The sequence below is a fragment of the Choloepus didactylus genome, chromosome 2, assembly GCF_015220235.1.
Source record: "Choloepus didactylus isolate mChoDid1 chromosome 2, mChoDid1.pri, whole genome shotgun sequence".
Lineage (NCBI taxonomy): Eukaryota > Metazoa > Chordata > Mammalia > Pilosa > Megalonychidae > Choloepus > Choloepus didactylus.
In genome coordinates, this window is record NC_051308.1 from 122577678 (window position 1) to 122596903 (window position 19226).

A 19226-nucleotide genomic window follows, 5' to 3' on the forward strand; every position below is an offset into this window, starting at 1 on the left:
GGACGGATGAGCTCACTAAGGACAGCAGTTCTTTAGGTCAAACCTAGATCTAGATAGGTCAGTAACAAACGGGTCTGCTTTAGGCAGGTTACAGGCGGGTCCCTGAGTCATTCATTCATCCATCCATCCATCCAACTATTAGTACTTCTATGTGCTGGGTGTTGTGGTAGGTCCTGCCCATGTAAAAAGATGTTCATAACCTGGCCTTTGTTCTCAGGAAGCTTCCACTTGATCAAATAATCACAATGCAATGTGGCAAGTCCAGCAGTCAGTGTGGCCTCTGAAGGGGATGGGAGAAGTTGGGGGCAGGAGAGAAGATCAGACTCTTAGACTGGGCCAAATGAGACAACGAAGGAGAAAGGTGGCCCAGGTACAGTCTAGCATGGAGAATGATGCACGAGACAGTCCTTTCCCACTGGAAGAAGACAAAAGTGTGAGGCTGGTGTGAGAGAAGGGTCTGTAGATGTAGCTTTGGGCAGATCTTAGTGTGCCATGCATGCCAGGCCTAAAGTCTCAGCATTTACCCCATTAAAAGAAGAGATCTTAAGATGAAAAGAGCATGGCCTAGTCGGATTTTTCTTTTAAATTGAATTGCATACTTACACATAGCTTACTGGCTGAAAGGTGGATATGAGAGACAGAGCTAGAAACAATAAGGCCAGTTACAATTTTTGCAGTTGTCTGTGTGAGCAATGATGAGATCCTGAATTAGGAGGGATAGGTGAAGAAATAACAAAGTATTTACTAAGCACCCCTTTACGACAGGTACCCTGCCAGGTGCTAGAGATCCATACACAACTGAAGTACAGTCTCTGATCTTAAGGAACTTGTTTATGATAGTGGAGCATGGTGGAGATGAGCAGGGAACAAACAAGAATATGCTTGAGTATCACACAAGGTGAAATAGGTGAGGTCCTCTAACAGAAATACAAGTTCTGTCAAGGGAGATAGATATTTGAAGGAAGGAGAGAGCATACCTAATTTAGGGAGAACAGGACTTTGGGAGAATCTTCAGGGAAAAGTTGGCATTTTAACATAGGATTTATTTTCCTGGTGGGAATTGTAGTGGAGTGGGGTTACATTTTACAAACTCAGATCTGGAAGCCTCTAACTTCTGTCCTTTAAAATTTGTGTTACTTCTTCTATGGTTTTATTCATTAGCAACTACACTTGATCATTGGCCCCCAAGGTCAGTCAACCCACCAACATTAATGCTTTTAGTGAAAGGCCCTGCATTTCCCTTTTCAAGGTGCTGTGCAAAATCTGAAGGATAAAAGTAGTGTAAATGGGCCCTCCCGTCCAGGAACTTGGAATCTACTTTAATAAACAACAGAGCAAGAAACAGTAGCCATATAAGGCAGCATGTGTCGGGTGTCCAATTCATGGCTTAGGATAGAAATAGTCTAAGAATTGATAGGCTAGAGAGGCCACTGTGTCAGGGAGCAGCCAGGGATGGTCATTCAGAAGAAGCTGGTTTTAAGTAAGTCGTTAAGAGATCTTGGTATGATTCAAATAGGCAGAGAGGAGAGGGAAGGACATGCAGGTTGTATTTAGGGAATAATAAAAGTGCAGTTTGACTTGAATGGAGTCTTCAAACTACCTCCCCAGGCTGTTAACTGTAATACCAGTGGAATCTGAAGTAAAGGAATTTGTTCACCATTTCAGATGGAGAAATTATGGCTCACCTCCAGGCACCCAACATTGTAGGCAAATGCACTGCATCAGTTAGTTATTGCTGTGTAATAAACAACCACAAAACTTCCATGACTTACAACAATAGACATTTATTTTTGTTCATGAGCCTGTGGGTCAGCTGGGCACTTCTGTTATTCTGAGTGGGGTTTGCTCATTTATCCGTGGTCAGCTGGAAGGAGCAGGATGGTCAAGAGTGGCTTTAGCTCGGACGACTTGGCTCTCGCCCACATGTCCCTCACATCTCTACCAGGCTAGCACAAGCACATTTTCATGGTGATATCAGGGGTCCAGAAGAACTAGCAGAAACACACTAGCACTTTTTAAAGCTTCCACTTGCATCATGATTGCTAACATCCCACAGGCCAAAGCAAGTCACATGGCCAAGTCCAAATTCAAGAGATGGGGAAATAGATTCCACCTCTTTCACCAGGGGAAACAGCAAAGTAAGGGCAATGGGAGACGTAAAGAACTGGGACATCAATACAATCAATCTACCTCATGCACTAAAAAGAGAATTATTTTTCGAAATAAGCACTGACAATCATTTCCAGTAATACAGAGTAATACCCAGTATCCATGAAACACAGACAACCAAGTAAATGCTATGCAACTTCTCATTCCTGGCTGTTATCAAAATATATTTTTTTCTCTTTCCATTTTAGTGGCTCCATTTCTGCCAGAATTCAGCATTGATGGGGGGTGGGGTGGGGGATGTTTCTTCCTTTCTGGAGGATAAAAAAAGAAGCTTTCTGTTGTCAAGGAAAAAAGAAAGAAAAAACAGAGCCAACAATAGAGACAGTTTATTCTATTACCCTGGGAATCACTGCATCGCAATTGTATCAGTTGAAAGGAATGTAAAAACGTAGTTCGTGATGCATTTGGAAGTAGAGGGTCCATACTGGGCAAAGCAACAAAGGAATGTACTAAAGGAAAAATTCTGTCCTAATTCCTGGAAGATTAATGAAAAGAGATTTTATTTTTTTCCAGGTCTGACATGCTCAAATAGTTCCACAGAGTCAAAAGAACTGCAGATACTGTAGTCTTCTAGCATAAACATTCAGGCCTGAAAAATATTTAACCAGGGAGCTTATACAAATCAGGACCTGTGTATGGCACCTCCACATACAGCTTAATAGAATGAATCACATTGCTGAGTGGTAGTTATTACTAATCCCATTTTACAGATGAGAAAACTGAGGTTCGGTGTTATTAACTAACCTATTCAAGATTATATGGGTAGAAAAGTGGCTGCATTCTAAGCCGGCCTTCTTACTTTTGGTTCAGTACTCTTTCTATTACACCTTCTTGCTTGTCACTCATGATTTGCAGAAGGCAATGTGTGTGTGGAATCATGAGCGGTTGGGGAAAGGAGGGGAAAAAAAACCCCAAGGGGTCAAAAGGAAGCAAATCATTATTTTTGCTTTTTTCCCACTTGGGCTCTTACAATTTAGGTCAACCTGACTGATCTCTCTGAGACTCACACCTGTATGTCAAGAACACCAGGGAGTCGTACTGGAGGAGGGGACTGGGTCCTCTCAGTCAACTCCTTCATCCTACGGGGGAGGAAGCTGAGGCCTCACGCCGGGAAGCACGTTGGCCTGGGGACGGAGAACGATGCTGAGGTCTCAACTCACAGCCTCTAGGCCCTTCCTTCCCACTGGCCCAGCTTCACCCAGAGCTGGCGATCTTCAGGAGCTAACAGTAAACCAAGGCTAGAGGGTTTTCAAGGTGGGTGGCAACTCCTTTCATCCGTGGGGAAAAGCATCACCTGCATTTCCATGGGCAGAGCCAAAGACCAGGGCAGGGGCAACGGGGAGGCCTGGGATTAGGGGTCAGGGAGGAGGAGGTGTGTTTCCTGGTAATAGAAGAGAAAGAGCAGCAGACAAGATTCCTAGGCTTTTAAGTGAATACTCCTGGGGGAGGTCTATTCATTAAACTTCCTATCAGAGATTAACTGAAAACCAGCACTGATTTGGAAAAAAAAAAAAAAAAGGCACAGACTAGGCCCTGAAGAGGGAGAGAAAGAAGGCATGGGAACAGAAAGCTCCCTTTTCCTGGGCTCGAGGTCCCTCTTACCCCTTAGAGACAGGCACCCATTCATTGTTCATTTGGCCCATAGAGAGACCCAAGTGTCTCCTATCCTACTAAATAGCCGCCTTTTTACGGTAGTTCCAAACCACCTTCCCTTCCCTTTGCTTTGCAAGTTTTTGTCAGCGTCACCTGGTATTCTGTATTCTCTTTGATTGAAAGCTATATCCCTGGCATGCTGGTTCTCCCAAATCTGAGTTTGGCTCCACTCATACTTCCACGGTCACAACAGTGGACAAGGCTTGGTCCTCTCGACCCGGCCTTGCTGTGGCATCGGGTTATGACTGGCTATTTGTAAATCTGCTTGGAATTCTTTCCTCCCTCCTCTGATGCCACTCCAGTATTTTCCTCACCCCTTCAGAAGTTCCTTCTCAATCTCCTTACTGGAGCCTCTTTGCGAGGCTACCCCTTACGTCATGGTCTTTGGCCCTTCTCTCCCCACACTCCTGCCTCTCATCCTCCATCTATATACCAAGAATCACAGGTGTACTTCTGTTCTAGTTTGCTAATGCTGCCAGGATGTAAAATACCAGAAATGAATTGGCTTTAATAAAAGGGGGTTTATTTGGTTACACAGTTACAGTCGTAAGGCCATACAGTGTCTAAGGTACATCAGTAATCAGGTACCTTCACTGGGGGATGGCCAATGGTGTCTGGAAAACCTCTGTTAGCTGGGAAGGCACGTGGCTGGCATCTGCTCCAAAGTTCTGGTTTCAAAATGGCTTTCTCCCAGGATGTTTCTCTCTAGGCTGCAGTTCCTCAAAAATGTCACTCAGCTGCTCTTGGGGTGTTTGTCCTCTCTTAGCTTCTCCAGAGCAAAATCTGCTTTCAAAGTCCGTCTCCAAAATGTCTCTGTAAACTGCAGTTCCTCTCCCAGCTCCTGTGCATTCTTCAAAGTGTTCCTCTTGGCTGTAGTAAGCTTGCTCCTTATGTCTGAGCTTATATAGTGCTCCAGTGAACTAATCAAGGCCCATGCTGAATGGGCGGGTCCACACCTCCATGGAAATTATCTAATCAGCGTTATCAACTACGGCTGGGTGGGTCACATCTCCATGGAAACATTCAATCAAAGACTTACAATCTAATTAACACATAACATCTTCCCCCACAAGATTACATCAAAGAACATGGCGTTTTGGGGGACATCATAAATCCAAACCAGCACAACCTCCAACTCCAACTTCACTCTTAAGTCCAGTTCCGAACCACTGATGTAGCTGGTGTTGAACATCTCTTGGTTGTCCCTCAGGATACCTAAACTCAAGTTGAAAACTGAAACCACTGTATTTTTTGTCACTGGTATTGTCCTTTGTGGTTGAACAGCACCAATATCCACCACAGTTCCACAGCTGGCCTCCATGTTCCACTTCTAGTCATAAAGTCCTGTCAGTTCTTCCTAAAATCTTTTTCATTCTATCTGTTGCTGTTACAACTGAGACCTTCAGTCTTTCACCTGGACTAATGCAGTTCAATCGATCCTCCCAAGTAATCTAAAATGCCCCTCCCCACCTCCAGAGTAATCTAAAATGCAAATACATCCATATACATTCTTGATTAAAATTTTTAAAGGGCTCCCCCAAATATTTCTAGAGGATCAAGTCCAAATTCTCTGCCATGATCTTTAAGAGCTGGCTCTTGTGAACTCTCCCATCACCCTCCCCTTTGATTTTTATCCTTCAGGAATACAGAACCACTTGCATTTCTCTGAACATGTCTTACTATCATTTCCTTCTTTAACTTTGCAAATTATGTCCCCTCTGTTTAGAGTCTTGCTCACCTCTACCTGCTAAATGCCTACTCATCTTAAAGCTTTAAAATCTAGGTTTGCATCTCGTACCTGACACCTTGGATAGAGTTCATCAGTCCCTTCTCTGTGCTATGTCAGTGCCCTTGAACTTACTTACTTCTATGATTTTACTTATTATATGGTAACAAAACGAATTGTTCAAATCGCTGTCTCTCCTACAGGACCATTAATTTCATAAGGGCAGGGTCCAGTTCTAACTCAGCTTTCTATCTGTTCAGTAAATACTTATCAAAGGTCCAAACAATCCAGGCACTGTGGCTAGTGTAGTGATTCAGAACATGCATGGGCTTTGGAGTCAGAAAGATCTGGGTTCAAATCCTGAGTAGAGTACTTGATTTCTTTAAGTCTCATTTTCTTCATCTGTAGGAATGAAAACAATAACAGTAGAAACCCTCTTATCTGGCACTATTAGGGCTGTTAGTTTATCAGTTAATAGAAAATGTCAGGTAAAGTAGGCAATCATAAAAAGACTCACATGGATCTTAAACACTTTATTCTCACTTAAACCATGTCCATTTATTCACCAATCTTTTGATACAGGCCCAGGGCTTTCCTTTGAGAACAGGTCCCGGAATCGCCTGACACTTTTCTTGCATAAATCAAACGTATTTATAATGTCTTCTCTACATCTTCCAGGTCTGACTTCTTTAGAATGGAATAAGAGCTTAAAAAATATTTGTGGGGCCAACTGAGGGCAGAATCCTTCCATGTTTTTGTTATTCTTTTCCCCCTCAATCTTTCATGGTTGTCTTGCCTGTACTAAATTGATAGCATCTTTTTTATAAAAAAAAGCAATCTGCCTGTATTGAGTCCTCCCAGAGAATTCGCCTTAGTTTTTATCGACATGTCTTTCTTTGGTGCGCATATCTCACTGTTTTACACACTATTCAATTAATGTATGTCCTCATAGTAACAAGTACTGTCAGCATAAATAGGTTAGAGAGTAAACAGAATGGGGGGGGGGGGACTGGGGAGAGCATTACCTCCTTGGGGAGGGGGCAGGGGGAAAGGAGCAGAGCTGCCCAGGTATATCAGAGCAATCTACAAGCTCTGAACAGTGAGCATGACATGCACATTAATCTTTGGGTTAGAAGAAATGGTGTGGCTGTTATTCGGAAGAGCCAAGTACCTGGTGAACGGTTAACAGAGCCTCTGCAGTAGCTACCTTGGTGTGATTTAAAGATTGTGAAAACATGAATAAGGCACTCACAGTGAGCCCAATGTTAGTTATCATCACAATTAGGCACTGGGTTTACGGTCCTCCCCTCACATCATTTTCAGACCTTCAGAGCGTCTCTCAGGGGATCTTTGCCTGGTCCTAGCCTAGAACAACCTAAAGGATAAGTAGGAGGTAGATAGTGGAAAGAAGTTTCTAGGCAAACAAACAGTATGTGTGAAGGCCTACAGTCAAAGAGGCAGGTTTCTGTGTGCTGAGCACAATGCCTAGGGCACCCAGTAGGTGTGCAAGCAGGTTTTTGTTTTGATTTTAATTTAAATTGAAGCAGGATAGTGGTCAGTAGTAGACAGAGGATTGCTAAAGTCCAACTATGACTACACCAGCATCTAGATGTGAGGAAAATCCTCCGGATTCACTGAGAAGCATGCAAGGATGGGTCATCCCCACAGTACAGCACTAACTGTGCATTCATCAACTCCAAGCACTCTCTCCTTGCAGTGACAGAGCCAATCACTGGGCAATGTTAGTGACCAGTACACAGCCCCAGCCCTGGAAGAACTCACATGCTCTTTTGCCCTGCTCAGGACCCAAAAGACACAAAGAGCACCAAAGAAGCAAAGAGGAGAGGCCAGCAGATGCTCTATGACTCTCCAGCACTCCCTCTTGTTCAGGGGAACTTGTTTTTACACCACAGTGGCTGGCACCTTCTGGTCTGGTTTGGCTCCAGACTAGGTCATGAGTCAGAAAAGCTGTTCTGTTCCAGTCAAGATCTGGTCACAGAACTTTGGTGTGTGTTTCCTCTTCCACAGAGAGGAACAATATGTAACTTCTCTCTTTCCTGACATGACACCTGTAAGGTCATGAGAATTCATGGAAAGACCAAGAGAACTTCCATACGCAAAAGGTTCCCAGACCTCACCTTTCCGCTTAGTGGGAACCCCAACAGTGATACCCACGAAATCCACTTCTTCTTTTATTTGTAGTGAAAATCTGCAATGCATTTATAGGATTCAAAGAGATCAAAAGGTGCTAAAGCTGCGAGTGAATGTTGGGCCACAGTCCTTCATGCAGAAAAGATAAAAGGGCAATAATGGAAGCCAATACCAAGTTCCTCACACAACTTCAATTTAAATTAAACTTCCTTTAATGAAATAAAAAAACAAATGGTGCATTGCATAATATTGGTGGTCACAGTATAAAACAATACAATTAGTTCATATAACATTGGATATGGACAAAAATACACAAGACCCTTTCTTTGTCTACGTAAAATTCTGCAGATCCATGTGTGCCACACTGAAAAAAGGAAGAAAGTCAACTTTTTTTTCCTAGTGACCTGCACGCAATATTTATCACTGAGAATGTGGTCAAACAGAAGAGGATAACTTACCCAAATCCCAGTTTCCTTCTTCCTCTTTTGTCATCGGTGAAGCTAAAAAAAAGTGTTCTGAAAATAGCAAGTCGTGTAGTATTGCTTATTATTCTTGCCTAAAAGGCTCAGTCTTTGGCTCACAGATGTCAGTGACAGAAATCATGGCTGCAGGCAGTCTGCAAAGCAAGAAGCAAGAGCCACCAGGGAAAACAGACAAGGGGCTGGGCAGGAGCGGCCCCCTTTACCAGGATCATAAAGGAGGGAGAAAAACACAGAAATAAATACATTTCTAAATTAAGATTTAAATCCAGTTGGCAAGTCCGAGTTCCACTGTCCCATGAAAAATCTGAAAAGGTGTTAAAAACAGAGTTTGCATTTTTCTTCTTTTTTAAAAAACGTGAAAAGTGTATGTAAACATCATAAAGTAAACAACTGAAAGCAATTTCGAGGCTGCTATCTCAACATAGCGTCGGCTCTTTCTGGGGCTATGTTTATGATTAGGAAAAAATCCAAACATTTATAAAGTTTCCTTTTGCTAAGAAGTGCAATTTCTCCCGTGTGAACTGGGGATAGGTCCTCCTTTCATTCATGCTAGTGCCTCTGGCAAGGAACATCTTCCAGAAGAGCACTTTGCGGGGAGCCCTATTTGGAACAATGAAAGAGTGGATCTGATACTTTAAAAAGATGCAAATTCCAGACAAGTTTATTTCCCTGGAAGGAACCAGACCCTTGGTTCAATGCCCTGGGCTTGCTGCCACCTTCCTCCTAGCCCCCAGGTAACCTGCAGTTTGGCCCGGCCAGTGGACCTAGAATGGAGGCAGGGAGGTACTGGATGGCAATATCCTAACAATTCCAGGCATGAACAGCAGACTCAGTTTGAAAGGACAAGATGCAGCATGTGAGCACAAGTCACCTTTATCACCATTGAAGGTGTGGTGTGACCTAGTTCATGCTTTCACATCCAGCTGGGCCACCTGTTCATGTCCAAAATTAAGTAACTTTTCTCCTACTACGAAGGGCCTGTACCACAACAATCCAGAATCTTCTTTTAATAAAATGTGATAACTGCGAGAGTTCAAAGGGCACTGGCTTTTATTAATACAGCACCTGTTTATATTTGTTTTCTCTTTAATTTAATTCCCGTTTGTACAATCATCTCTGACCCACCTTCTCTGAAATAGTGCACCTGGGAAATGACATGGAAAATATCAAAATCTAGTGCTGTTAGAACGTCTTCCTCTTTCTTTAGCCATGCATTGTCTGGTGGGTCAGTCACAGACCCCAGGCCTGGATTTCTTCTGCACTGCTACTGTTAGCACAGAATCCAGGGTTCCTATCACATGAGTGGTCCCCCTCAGTGGGCTAAATGAAAAGGGGAAACTCGGTGCAAATCTGCCTCCTGGGGGCGACTTGGCGACATGTGCAGGACCAATCGTGGGCAGCAGAGGGAGGAAGGCGGAGGGGAGGAAAATGAGCCAGGAGCAGGGCTCATCCGGCCAGTCGTGACAAAGAGTTGCACATGAATGGCCATCATTTTGAATTACTTTATTGCTCAAAACAAAAGAATCTTTTCCCCCTTTGGAAGACAGAGCAGTGTTAGATCCTTCAGAGCCAGGACAGAAGCACAGACAGCTGCAGTGGAGGGCGTGAGTCAACAGTGAGCCTCAGGAAGCTCCATGGGGATGCTCCCGGAAGGCCAGAGCTGTGCAGGGCTTCGGGGCACTTCAGGGAGCAGGGACGGGGAAGATCTCTGCCCACTGTCCTATTTCCTGATGGGAGCAGCAGGGTAAAACAGACTGCTCTCAAGTCTACTTGGTAGGCTGCTCACACAACAATAAATTGCTAGGTTTCATTGACGTTCCTAAGAAGAAAGCAAACACACCACAAAATGTACCCTTTCTCACTAACCCCTGCAGGGCATCTTAAAAAGACGTGAAGGACTGAAAAGGTCATAGGAAATGTGTGGTTCTTCTATGCAATTTCTGACCCCTTGAAGTTAAGTCAGTCTTGCAAGCAGCAATTTGCCTTCACATTAAGGAGCCCAAGCAGCACATGAAGGAAGTGGGGTACCCATGGGTCCTCCTGGAGGTCCCTTGGTCGCCAATGCCTTTGCCTTCCAGAAAGGACAAGAGAGGGAAATGGAGGTGGTTTCTTCACACCAACAGTGCCCCAAACACCACTGACCCACCTGCCATGAGCTGCATAAATCAATCTTTCCAGAATTGCTCTTCTGCCCTTCCTGGGGTCCCTTGAGGCACAGGAGCCTCAGGACTATCAGAGTGAACATCTCCTTGTTCCTCTCCTTGTCCTCAACCTCCTCTTCCTTGCAGACCTTCTTCCTGCCCTGGACAGAGGTGGCTGTGCAGTTTTCTTCGTATTCATTCTTAAGGCTAAGGTGGCAAGATAAGGTGCTCGGTGGAGAGCCAACTTTTAGATTCCAGGGCTGCCATTTCAGCACTCTCACATCAAACAAATAAAGAAGAAATGGAAAGGGGGCAGAGCAAAAAATAAAAAAAAAAGCATTTGGGCTCAGTAAGAAGTTACGTACTGCAAGTTTAGATTTTAAATGTAGCCTAAACCCCTGAAAATAGGGGTGGAGTAGGGTAGTCAAAGCCACAAATTAGCCTTCGGCATAGGCCTGTCTTGTCTCTAGGCCGGGGTAGAGGGTCGCGCTTAGCAGCTCTCTTAGAAAAGCCAGCTTTGGAGCAGGCAGTCACAGGCTCACCCAAGACAAAGAACTCCGAATGCCATCACCCTTTCCTCACCACAACCCCTCGAAACAGAAAGATACAAACACACAGGAGTCAGAGGATCTATAAACCAGTAGGAGAAAAAAATTAGACCAAGGTTAACCATTAAAAAGCTGCAGTTGGGAAAACACACACTCGATTGTTATATAAGAAAGTGCCGTGGGAAGAAGAGCCGTGTGCTGGTAAACATGTCCGCGCTCAGTACTTGACATGCAGAAAAGAGAGAGCGCCAAGTCCCACCTGAGATTAGAGAGGACTGGGTTTAGTGTGTCACACTTCGCTTTAAAATAGCACTGTCCTCTTCTCACCCAAATCGCTCCTAGAGCGTCCCCTTGCCGTGCCTTTCCTCGGGCACCAGCCTAGTCCATTTCCATTGACATGAGCCGACGGCGCTCGCGCCTCGTCTCCTGCACCTCCTTCTTGCAGCACCAGTGGGAGCTGCAGTATCCTATGAGGCAGGACAGGAGCCCGATGACTGTGGACAGACCGATGCCAATCAGCAGTGGATACTTGAAGGCGGTCAGCACTGGGAAGGAGAGAGCAAAGGGTATGTCCGGTTAGTGATGCCAAGTGATGGCCTCGGGGCAGACCCTTGCCTCCCGGCCCCACTGGGTGGGATCTCCCTGAAGGATCAGGTCTCATTCATCCTGTATTCAGACTCTAGCACAGTGCTTGAGACAGGAGCAGCTCATCCGTATCTGCTGGAAAAATGAGCAAATATCTCTCCACCCAGTTGTGGGTGGAGAAGAAAAAAAACAAACAGAAAAAAGATTTCATTTGATGCTTTTGAGTGCCAACTTGCTTTTTAGGGTTTTGGCAGGAGAACAATTTTTAAAAGTCAGTATAAGGGCACAGCACATTCAGCGGCAGATGCATCCTTAAAAAAATCAATTCTATGCATCAAACAACTGAAGTGTACTAGGGGAGCTATTTTAAGGAACACTATAGTAAATTAGCTAGCAAAGTGAATAATCACTCGCTTACTTGTTTGGTAAATCTGGATTTTCTTAAGGAGTTACTTCAAGCGAGGAATTTCTAAGATATGAATAAGTATTGGAAACCCGCCACCACCATTTAGATCTCACAACCCCCAACCCATCTCCCATTCCCTGTCAATACCAACACTCCTTGGCTTGATGCTGGGCACTCTGATAGGTGCTGTTTAATTTTCACAACAGCCCCTGAGAGATTATTATCCCTGTTTTACAAGAGATGATCTAAGGCTCAGAAATGCTATGGGATCTGTGGAAGAGCCAAGGTTCCAACTCAGGTCTCCTCTAAACTGTTGTATCATGAGGAAAACAAACTCAAAATTCGACTAATCTTTGTTGGCATCTGGAGTTTAATTCTCTCCATGCAGTTATTTCAATTAACATTTATTTTCTGAAGCTTTTTGCAGAGGAGAAATGTTTCCTGTTAACCAAGGAACCACTGTTCCACCAGCCGTCACAGGGCTCTGTGATGGTCACTAAGGGACGAGCCTCCCTCTTCTAAGAAGCAAAGCCAGTAGGAGTGCAAGAGGGGTCAGCACTCATTCCACAGCCTCATCTGGAGGCCTGAACCCCTCCCTCAACCTTCTCTCCGCCTCTGCCTGGCCGAATCCATGCTAACCCTAGGACACAGCACAGTGGGCTTGATAGGATTTATAGAAGAGGCAAGGCATCGGAAAGCTTTCCAGTAAGGCTTGAAAAATCATTTCCTGATGATGCCAGAGGAACACGATGCCAAAGCAAAGGATGCATGTGCTCTTTCTGGGACGAGGTCCAGGCCAGGTTTAGAAAGAAAGCACGACATGTTGTGGCAAATTCCTCAAACTGTGGAAACCTGGATTCTATTAGTTGCAGTGTAGCACAGAGGGAAGACATTTCCCAAACACAGAGAAAAATATTTGCGTGTGACTCTTACCATCCATCTTCACAGTTATAAAGATGGGCTTGGAGTGGATCTCTGTCTCCTCCTGCCAGGAACCTGTTGGTGACTTCACCCACGGAGTCACGGAGCAGTAGTAGTTGCCAAAGTCCTGGTCCTCGGAGCCATGGACTCGCAGCAGGAACTCCAGCACGCCCACCCGCTCCAGGCTGAGGTCACTCTTCCGGTCCCTCTGGGCTGTGTTCACAATCCCCTTCCGATCCAGGGAAGACAGGAAGACAGGAGCCTTGTCCAAGCCAAAGGAGTGCACAGCAAACCAGGACACATCGAAGGCCATGTCATCTGCAGAGGACACCCAAACCAAAACCCTGGGGTCAGTGCCACAGACAGGAACAATATATATGGCTGACATGTACAGAATTCTTAGGATGGGACAGTGCTATTCCTTATGCCTTACTTAGGTCTCATGTCGTCCTCACAAGTGCCATGGGGAGCAGACTATTAGAATCCCTGCTCCAGGGTGAGACTAAATGTCTTGCTCAAGGTCACATAGCCAGGAGGTGCCCGAGTGTGGAGCTTATCCAATCCCAGGGAGTCCAGCCCCAGAGCTCGCTCTCCTAACCACTGCTCTACCACCACCTAGCTCGAGGAACCACAGAGAGAAGACTCAGAGCCAAGAAGTGCTTCCTACAGATAACATGAAGCGTCGAGCTGGCAGGTGGTGGCATTGTACACCCTGCTTCTCAAAGAAAGCAGAGTCCTTTGACATTTCAGTCAGGAGAACCCAAGACTAAAAGGACACTGAAGTCCTCAAGAACAAAACGGAAATAAAATGAATTGCACAGAATTTCAGGAGTCGTAAATAGTTTACGTTTTATTGTTCACTGTGTTTTCTTCCCTCCTTGCAGAAGTGCTTAAGTTCAAAACAAGAGGAAAACAACATCAAGCTGAGAAAATTGAACACAGTTTAACAGTCCCAGAGAGCAATGCTGCTGAATCGTAAAGTACTCTGCAAAATTAAGGTTCTAACAGCCTCAAATAAATTAATATGGGCATGAGAGAAAGAAGGCTTTGGCACAAGTGGTAATTTCCACCGAATGTAAAAATACATCATAAGCTTCTTGACCTCTTTTCTTTGCTGGTACCAACTGATAGCAGCTGTGTCAGGCCTGAGATACAGCCAGCAGTCAACGAAGGACCACAGGGTCCCAAACACTGTTTTATCTGAAATTCACTTGACAGGGCTTTTTATGTGAATGATAACCAATGGAATCTTTATTAAACAAAAAATAACATTTACTCATTTAGTACAAATACACGAATAACCTCAAAAGCACATTATAAGGCCAATAAATTACCTTCAGATGTTTAAATATTAAAAAAGAATGTTTGTAATAGTAACAGCAAGAATTTTAAGCAAAATCACCTAAGTGATTCCCTTTCAACTTACTCTAAAAACATTAAGGGCCACAAATTCCAGCACCACGTATGAGATGCCCACTCTCTACCCAGATGTTCAAAACAAGATACCTTATTTCTCTCCCCGTTGCCCCCCAGCAGGCAGCATTTGATTTGTCCCACTATGGCACTTGAGCATAAAATTTTATTGTCCCCAGAGTGTAAGTGCTCTTTCTCCAAGAAGACAAACTCCCAGGGGCAGAGGGCATGCTGTAAACGTCTTTGTGTACTCACAGAGCCAGGGCAGGGCAGGCACCTGACCACTCTTGTATACTCAGCGATAATCCTAACGTGCACCTGCACGTGCCCGGTGGTTAATGAAGGTAAAAAGTCACAACTCTGCTCCTTGTTACTTGTGACCAGACTCTAACCCCCAATCCCCACTGCGCTGTACGGTGCGGAGGCCAAAATCCAGGGCCAGACAGCCTGGCTAGAAGCCCAGTGCCACCACTTATTGGCTGTGTGACCTGGGTGAGTCACACAAGTTCACAGGAACTTAATTTTCTCATCTGTAAAAGGGAAATAATAGTAGCCAGATTAAGTTAATTATATTTATAAAATCCTTAGAATAGCACCTGGAATGTAGGAGATGCACAATGAATGTTGGTTGCCATGAACATCATTATTATCCACAGTTCAACCTACCTTCCCTCTGCAAATAGATGCTGCTAACAGGATGGCAATGAGCTCCTGGAGCAGATGCTCTTGGTGCCCCAAGCCCAGATCAGCTGGGGTGCTGAGCCCCCGGCTGCGGCAAGCGAAGGATGCTCGTGTTCTCACCCCTGCACCCTTCTCCAGAGGCCTGCCTCAGCTGTCACTCCTGGAGGTTATGGAACACCCTCACTCCCCGGCCATTCAGCCTGTGGCAAATGGCTGAGGAATGTGGGGATTTAAAACTCAGTCCTCTTGCCTCAAGGTGGGACATACTTCATGGTACAATTCACCCTCTAAAGCTTGCTGTGGGAGTGAGACTTGCTTTGAACTCACACCTTTACCTGGCTTCTTCCTTTGCCTTCTTCTGATTCTCTCACTCCCTCGTAATTTTCTCTGGAGAGCACACCCTCAATTAATCACATGCCTGCCTGTCTCAGGCTTTGCTTCTAGAGAATTCAACCTGAAACACCTCCTGAAAAGGGCCATGGTCTCCCCCCACCCCTTCCACAGCCTGGCACTCAGCTCTCTCATGCAATATGTCCTTTCAAAAAGAGAATTCCCTCACAGCCCATAGGATGCTTGAGGAAAAACTAACTTACAATTTGTTTTTAATTATTTAGAATCGTCCAACCACGCAGTCCAAGAGTGCAAAGTTCTGGAAAACTGTGAGTCCCAAGGTAAAAGCTACCTATAGCTTTTGCAATTAGACTGGAGGAAAAGACTTTTATATTAAAGGCACAATTGGTGACCCATTAATTTACTGAGAAAGAACATTTAAAGTGTTTATTTTTGTTTATATTGTAAATGAACTTTAAGGGTAAAAATGCTATTATTCCCAATTTTTAAAGGAATTTCCCACTGCTTTCCCTGGCAGTCTCCTCTCCCTTTCCCTTCAACTCCACTTCTGAAACCTGCTTTCTGTCCTAAATCCTCCACATTTCAGGTACGGCAGTGGCAGCTCATTCAAGACCCGGGGACCTCTTTCCTTACCCTGTGAATGGAGCCGACCAGCCAAGGGTTTGGATGTCTTTCGTTTCCTTTTCTTCAGACTTTCCACACTCTTCTATTTTTTCCTACCTCTAAAGCTCATCCAAATTTGGAATCAATCAACTCGTTTGGCAATCGGCAAACTAAGGCCTCACTGTCCATTTCTGTAAACAAAGTTTTACCGGGAGCTAGCCACACCCACTCATCGACATATTTATCGACAGCTGTTTTTACACTACAACTGCAGAGTTTAGTTGCCACAGAGACTGTGTGGCTGGTAAGGCCAAAAATATTTCCTACCTGGAAACATTTGCCCACCCCCACCTCCTAACCAGTCACCATCTGAACTGCTTCCCCTTATCTCCACACAGAATCTTGCAAACCCTGCCCAATTTGGCCTTTTCAAGCTCTAAATCCATGAGAACCACAGTTATGCTTGTTATAGGGTGGGGCAGTAAGAAGAGAGCCCAGGGTCAAAGCATACAGAGGAGAGAAGGGCAGCCCCTAGAGAACGAGTTAGATTTTTCACGGGGTCTCTAGGAAAAGGCAGAGGTGGAACACAGTCCTGCTCAGCAAAGGAGACACACTAAGTGCATTTAATGGCCTTTAAGCCCTTAGGGTCTAACAGTAAGAGACAGACAGACATCATCAAGTGGTCACTGAAGCAGGAAGGGCATAAGACCAATGACCCCAAACTCCTGGCATACCACTGGTCATACTAATATTTTCTGCAAAGAAAAGATTTACAAAGACTTTCTAAGAATTCTTATTACAACAGCAATGCCCCTGGTCACTTGCTACTCTTTTACTCTCCTCTGTATTTCTTCATAGCATTTATCACTATAAGACATTGTATTATATAGTGATTTGTTTCTCTTCTGTCTTACTAACTATGCTGCAAGCTCCACACTGACAGCCATTTTAAGTGTTTAGTTCACTCCTCTACTCCTGGCTCAATAAATATTTGAATGAATAAAGACTGAATGAAAGACACAAGTAAGGGAGCTGGACTCTGACGGTAGGTTCCAAACCAGGTTTAATCAGCCCCGGAGTTAGTTCACTGATCACCTTGACAACTAGGAGTCAAATGTTTGGACATGTTTCCAAGTCACCGAACAGAGAGATGCATCCATTCGGCAAGTATTAAACACCTACTGAGTAGAAAGCACGGAGCTAGGCAGTTTGGGGATAAACAGACAATCCAAGCCTGTCCTCTACATCTGTGGAACACAGTGGGGATGATAAGAGAAACATTTACAAAAAGCAATATGTGAAAGAAAAAGGATGGAGAAAAGTACCTGGATCCAGTGCTGCTCCTTCAACAGTGATGATACAGAAGAGTTTGATCTGCTCTCCCCGGATGACCGATGATGTGTCCGAATGCACAGAGGCATTAAATATAGGACCTGGAAGAAAGTAATGCCAGCTTCATTATTCTCTTTCACGATTTTGTTCAATATCCCATTCTTGGTGCTCTAGTAGTCAGGCACATGAGGCTCCCTTTCCTCAAAACTGATCTGGAAACTCACAAAATAGAAGGTCTTCTAAGGTTTCGTTTTCTTGTTTGGAGAGACATGCACATTAGGAACATCCAAATGAGGTTCATCTTAAAATTACAACCAAAATAGAACTCTTCCAAAAGAGTTGTTTTTGCTTCTGTATTTCCTTTCCCTGCTCTGATGACAACCACAGTCTCTTGTGAAGACACCCCCCGACTCTGGCCATACAGCTTAGGTGGCTTCGAGTTCAGGGTGGTTCACTAGGAGATCAGAGGGTTCGGAATGGAACCAAGGATGTCTTGGGACCCAACAGAGTGAGTGCCTCAGTGTGCTGTGGTGGGTGCTGGCCGCAGGGTCTCTGCTGTCAAGGAGCTGAAATCCAATAAGGAAGCAGACACGCCAAAAGAACAGCTCTTCCCCAAAGTGTGGTGGAAGCACTGAAGGCTTGGCCCCAGTATGCCAGGGGAAGACTGAAACAGCCTGGATATTCCCTTAAAAAAACTACCCAGCAGGCATCTTCAAGACCTTGTGTTAGGCAAAGGTTTATTTAACTTTACATCCAAAGCAAGCAATAAGAGAAAACGGAGATAAATGAGGCCTCATCAAAAATTTAAAAACTTTTGTGTGTCAAAGAACTATATCATAAAAGTAAAACTACAACATACACAATGGAGAAAATATTTGGAAACAACATATCTGATAAGGGTTGAATATCCAGACTATATAGAGAAATCCTACAACTCAACAATAAAAAGATGAACAACCCATTTAAAAAATGGGCAAAACCTTTGAGTAGACATTTCTCTGAAGAAGAAAACCCAAAAAAAGCAAATGAAAAGATGCTCAACATCATTAGCCATTAGGGAAAAGCAAATCAAAATCACAATGAGACACCATTTAACACCCAGGAGAATGGCTATTATTAAAATATGGAAAATTACACATGCTGGAGAGGATGTGCAGAAATAGGAACATTCATTTGTTGTCAGCAGGAAGGTAAAATGGTGCAGCCACTGTGGAAGACAGTTTAGCAGTTCCTCAGAAAGTTAAGTATAGAATTACCATATGATCCAGCAATCCTACTACTAGGTAAAAACCCCAAAGAATTGAAAGCAGGGACCTGAACATACCAGTGTTCATAGAGGCATTATTCACAATTGCCAAAACATAGAAGCAACCCAAGTGTCCATCAACAGATCAATGGATAAGAAAAATGTGGTATATACACATAATGGAATATTATTCAGCCATAAAAAGGAATAAAGTTCTGATACATGCGATGACATAGATGAACCTTGAAGACATCATGTTCAGCTACTGCCAGACACAAATGGACATTGTATGATCTCACTGATATGAAATAATTAGAATAAGCAAACTCATAGAATCAGAATCCAGAATATAAGTTACCAGAGGATGGAAGCGGGGGTAGGAAACAGGGAGTTTTGCTTAAATTGTGCAGAGTTTCTATTTGGGATAATGCAAAAGTTTTGGTAATGGATGGTGGTGATGGTAGCACAACATTGTGAATGTAATTAACAGCACTGAATTATATATTTGATTGTGGTTAAAAGGGGAGTTTTTGGTTGAATACGTATTATTAGAATAAAAGTTTAAAAAAAATCCATGGAACTGCACAACATAGTGAGTCCTAAGTTAAACATTGAACTATAGTTAATAGTATAATTATGAAAATATACTTTCATCAATTGTAACAAATGTACACACCAGGGCAAGGTGTTAATAATAGGATGATATCTGGGAACCCTACATTTTATGATTTTTCTGTAACCCACAACTTCTCTAATTAAAAACAAAAACAAAACAAAAACTATCCAGCAGGATTTGTCCTGCACAACTCCCTGAGAAC

At 44.0% G+C, this 19226-nt stretch overlaps 1 protein-coding gene across 1 annotated transcript in view; it reads right to left on the reverse strand.

Annotated features, from left to right (window-relative positions):
* Positions 1-7888: 7888 nt before the first annotated feature.
* PTGFRN (prostaglandin F2 receptor inhibitor) overlaps positions 7889-19226 on the reverse strand; it is a 74011-nt gene continuing 62673 nt past the window's right edge. The window contains exons 7-9 of the mRNA XM_037826275.1: positions 17156-17263; positions 12795-13100; positions 7889-11415 (exon numbers count right to left, since the gene is read on the reverse strand). Of these exons, the coding sequence (XP_037682203.1) occupies positions 11249-11415; positions 12795-13100; positions 17156-17263 (581 nt within the window). The 3' untranslated portion in view covers positions 7889-11248. The remainder of the gene's footprint in view (positions 11416-12794; positions 13101-17155; positions 17264-19226) is intronic.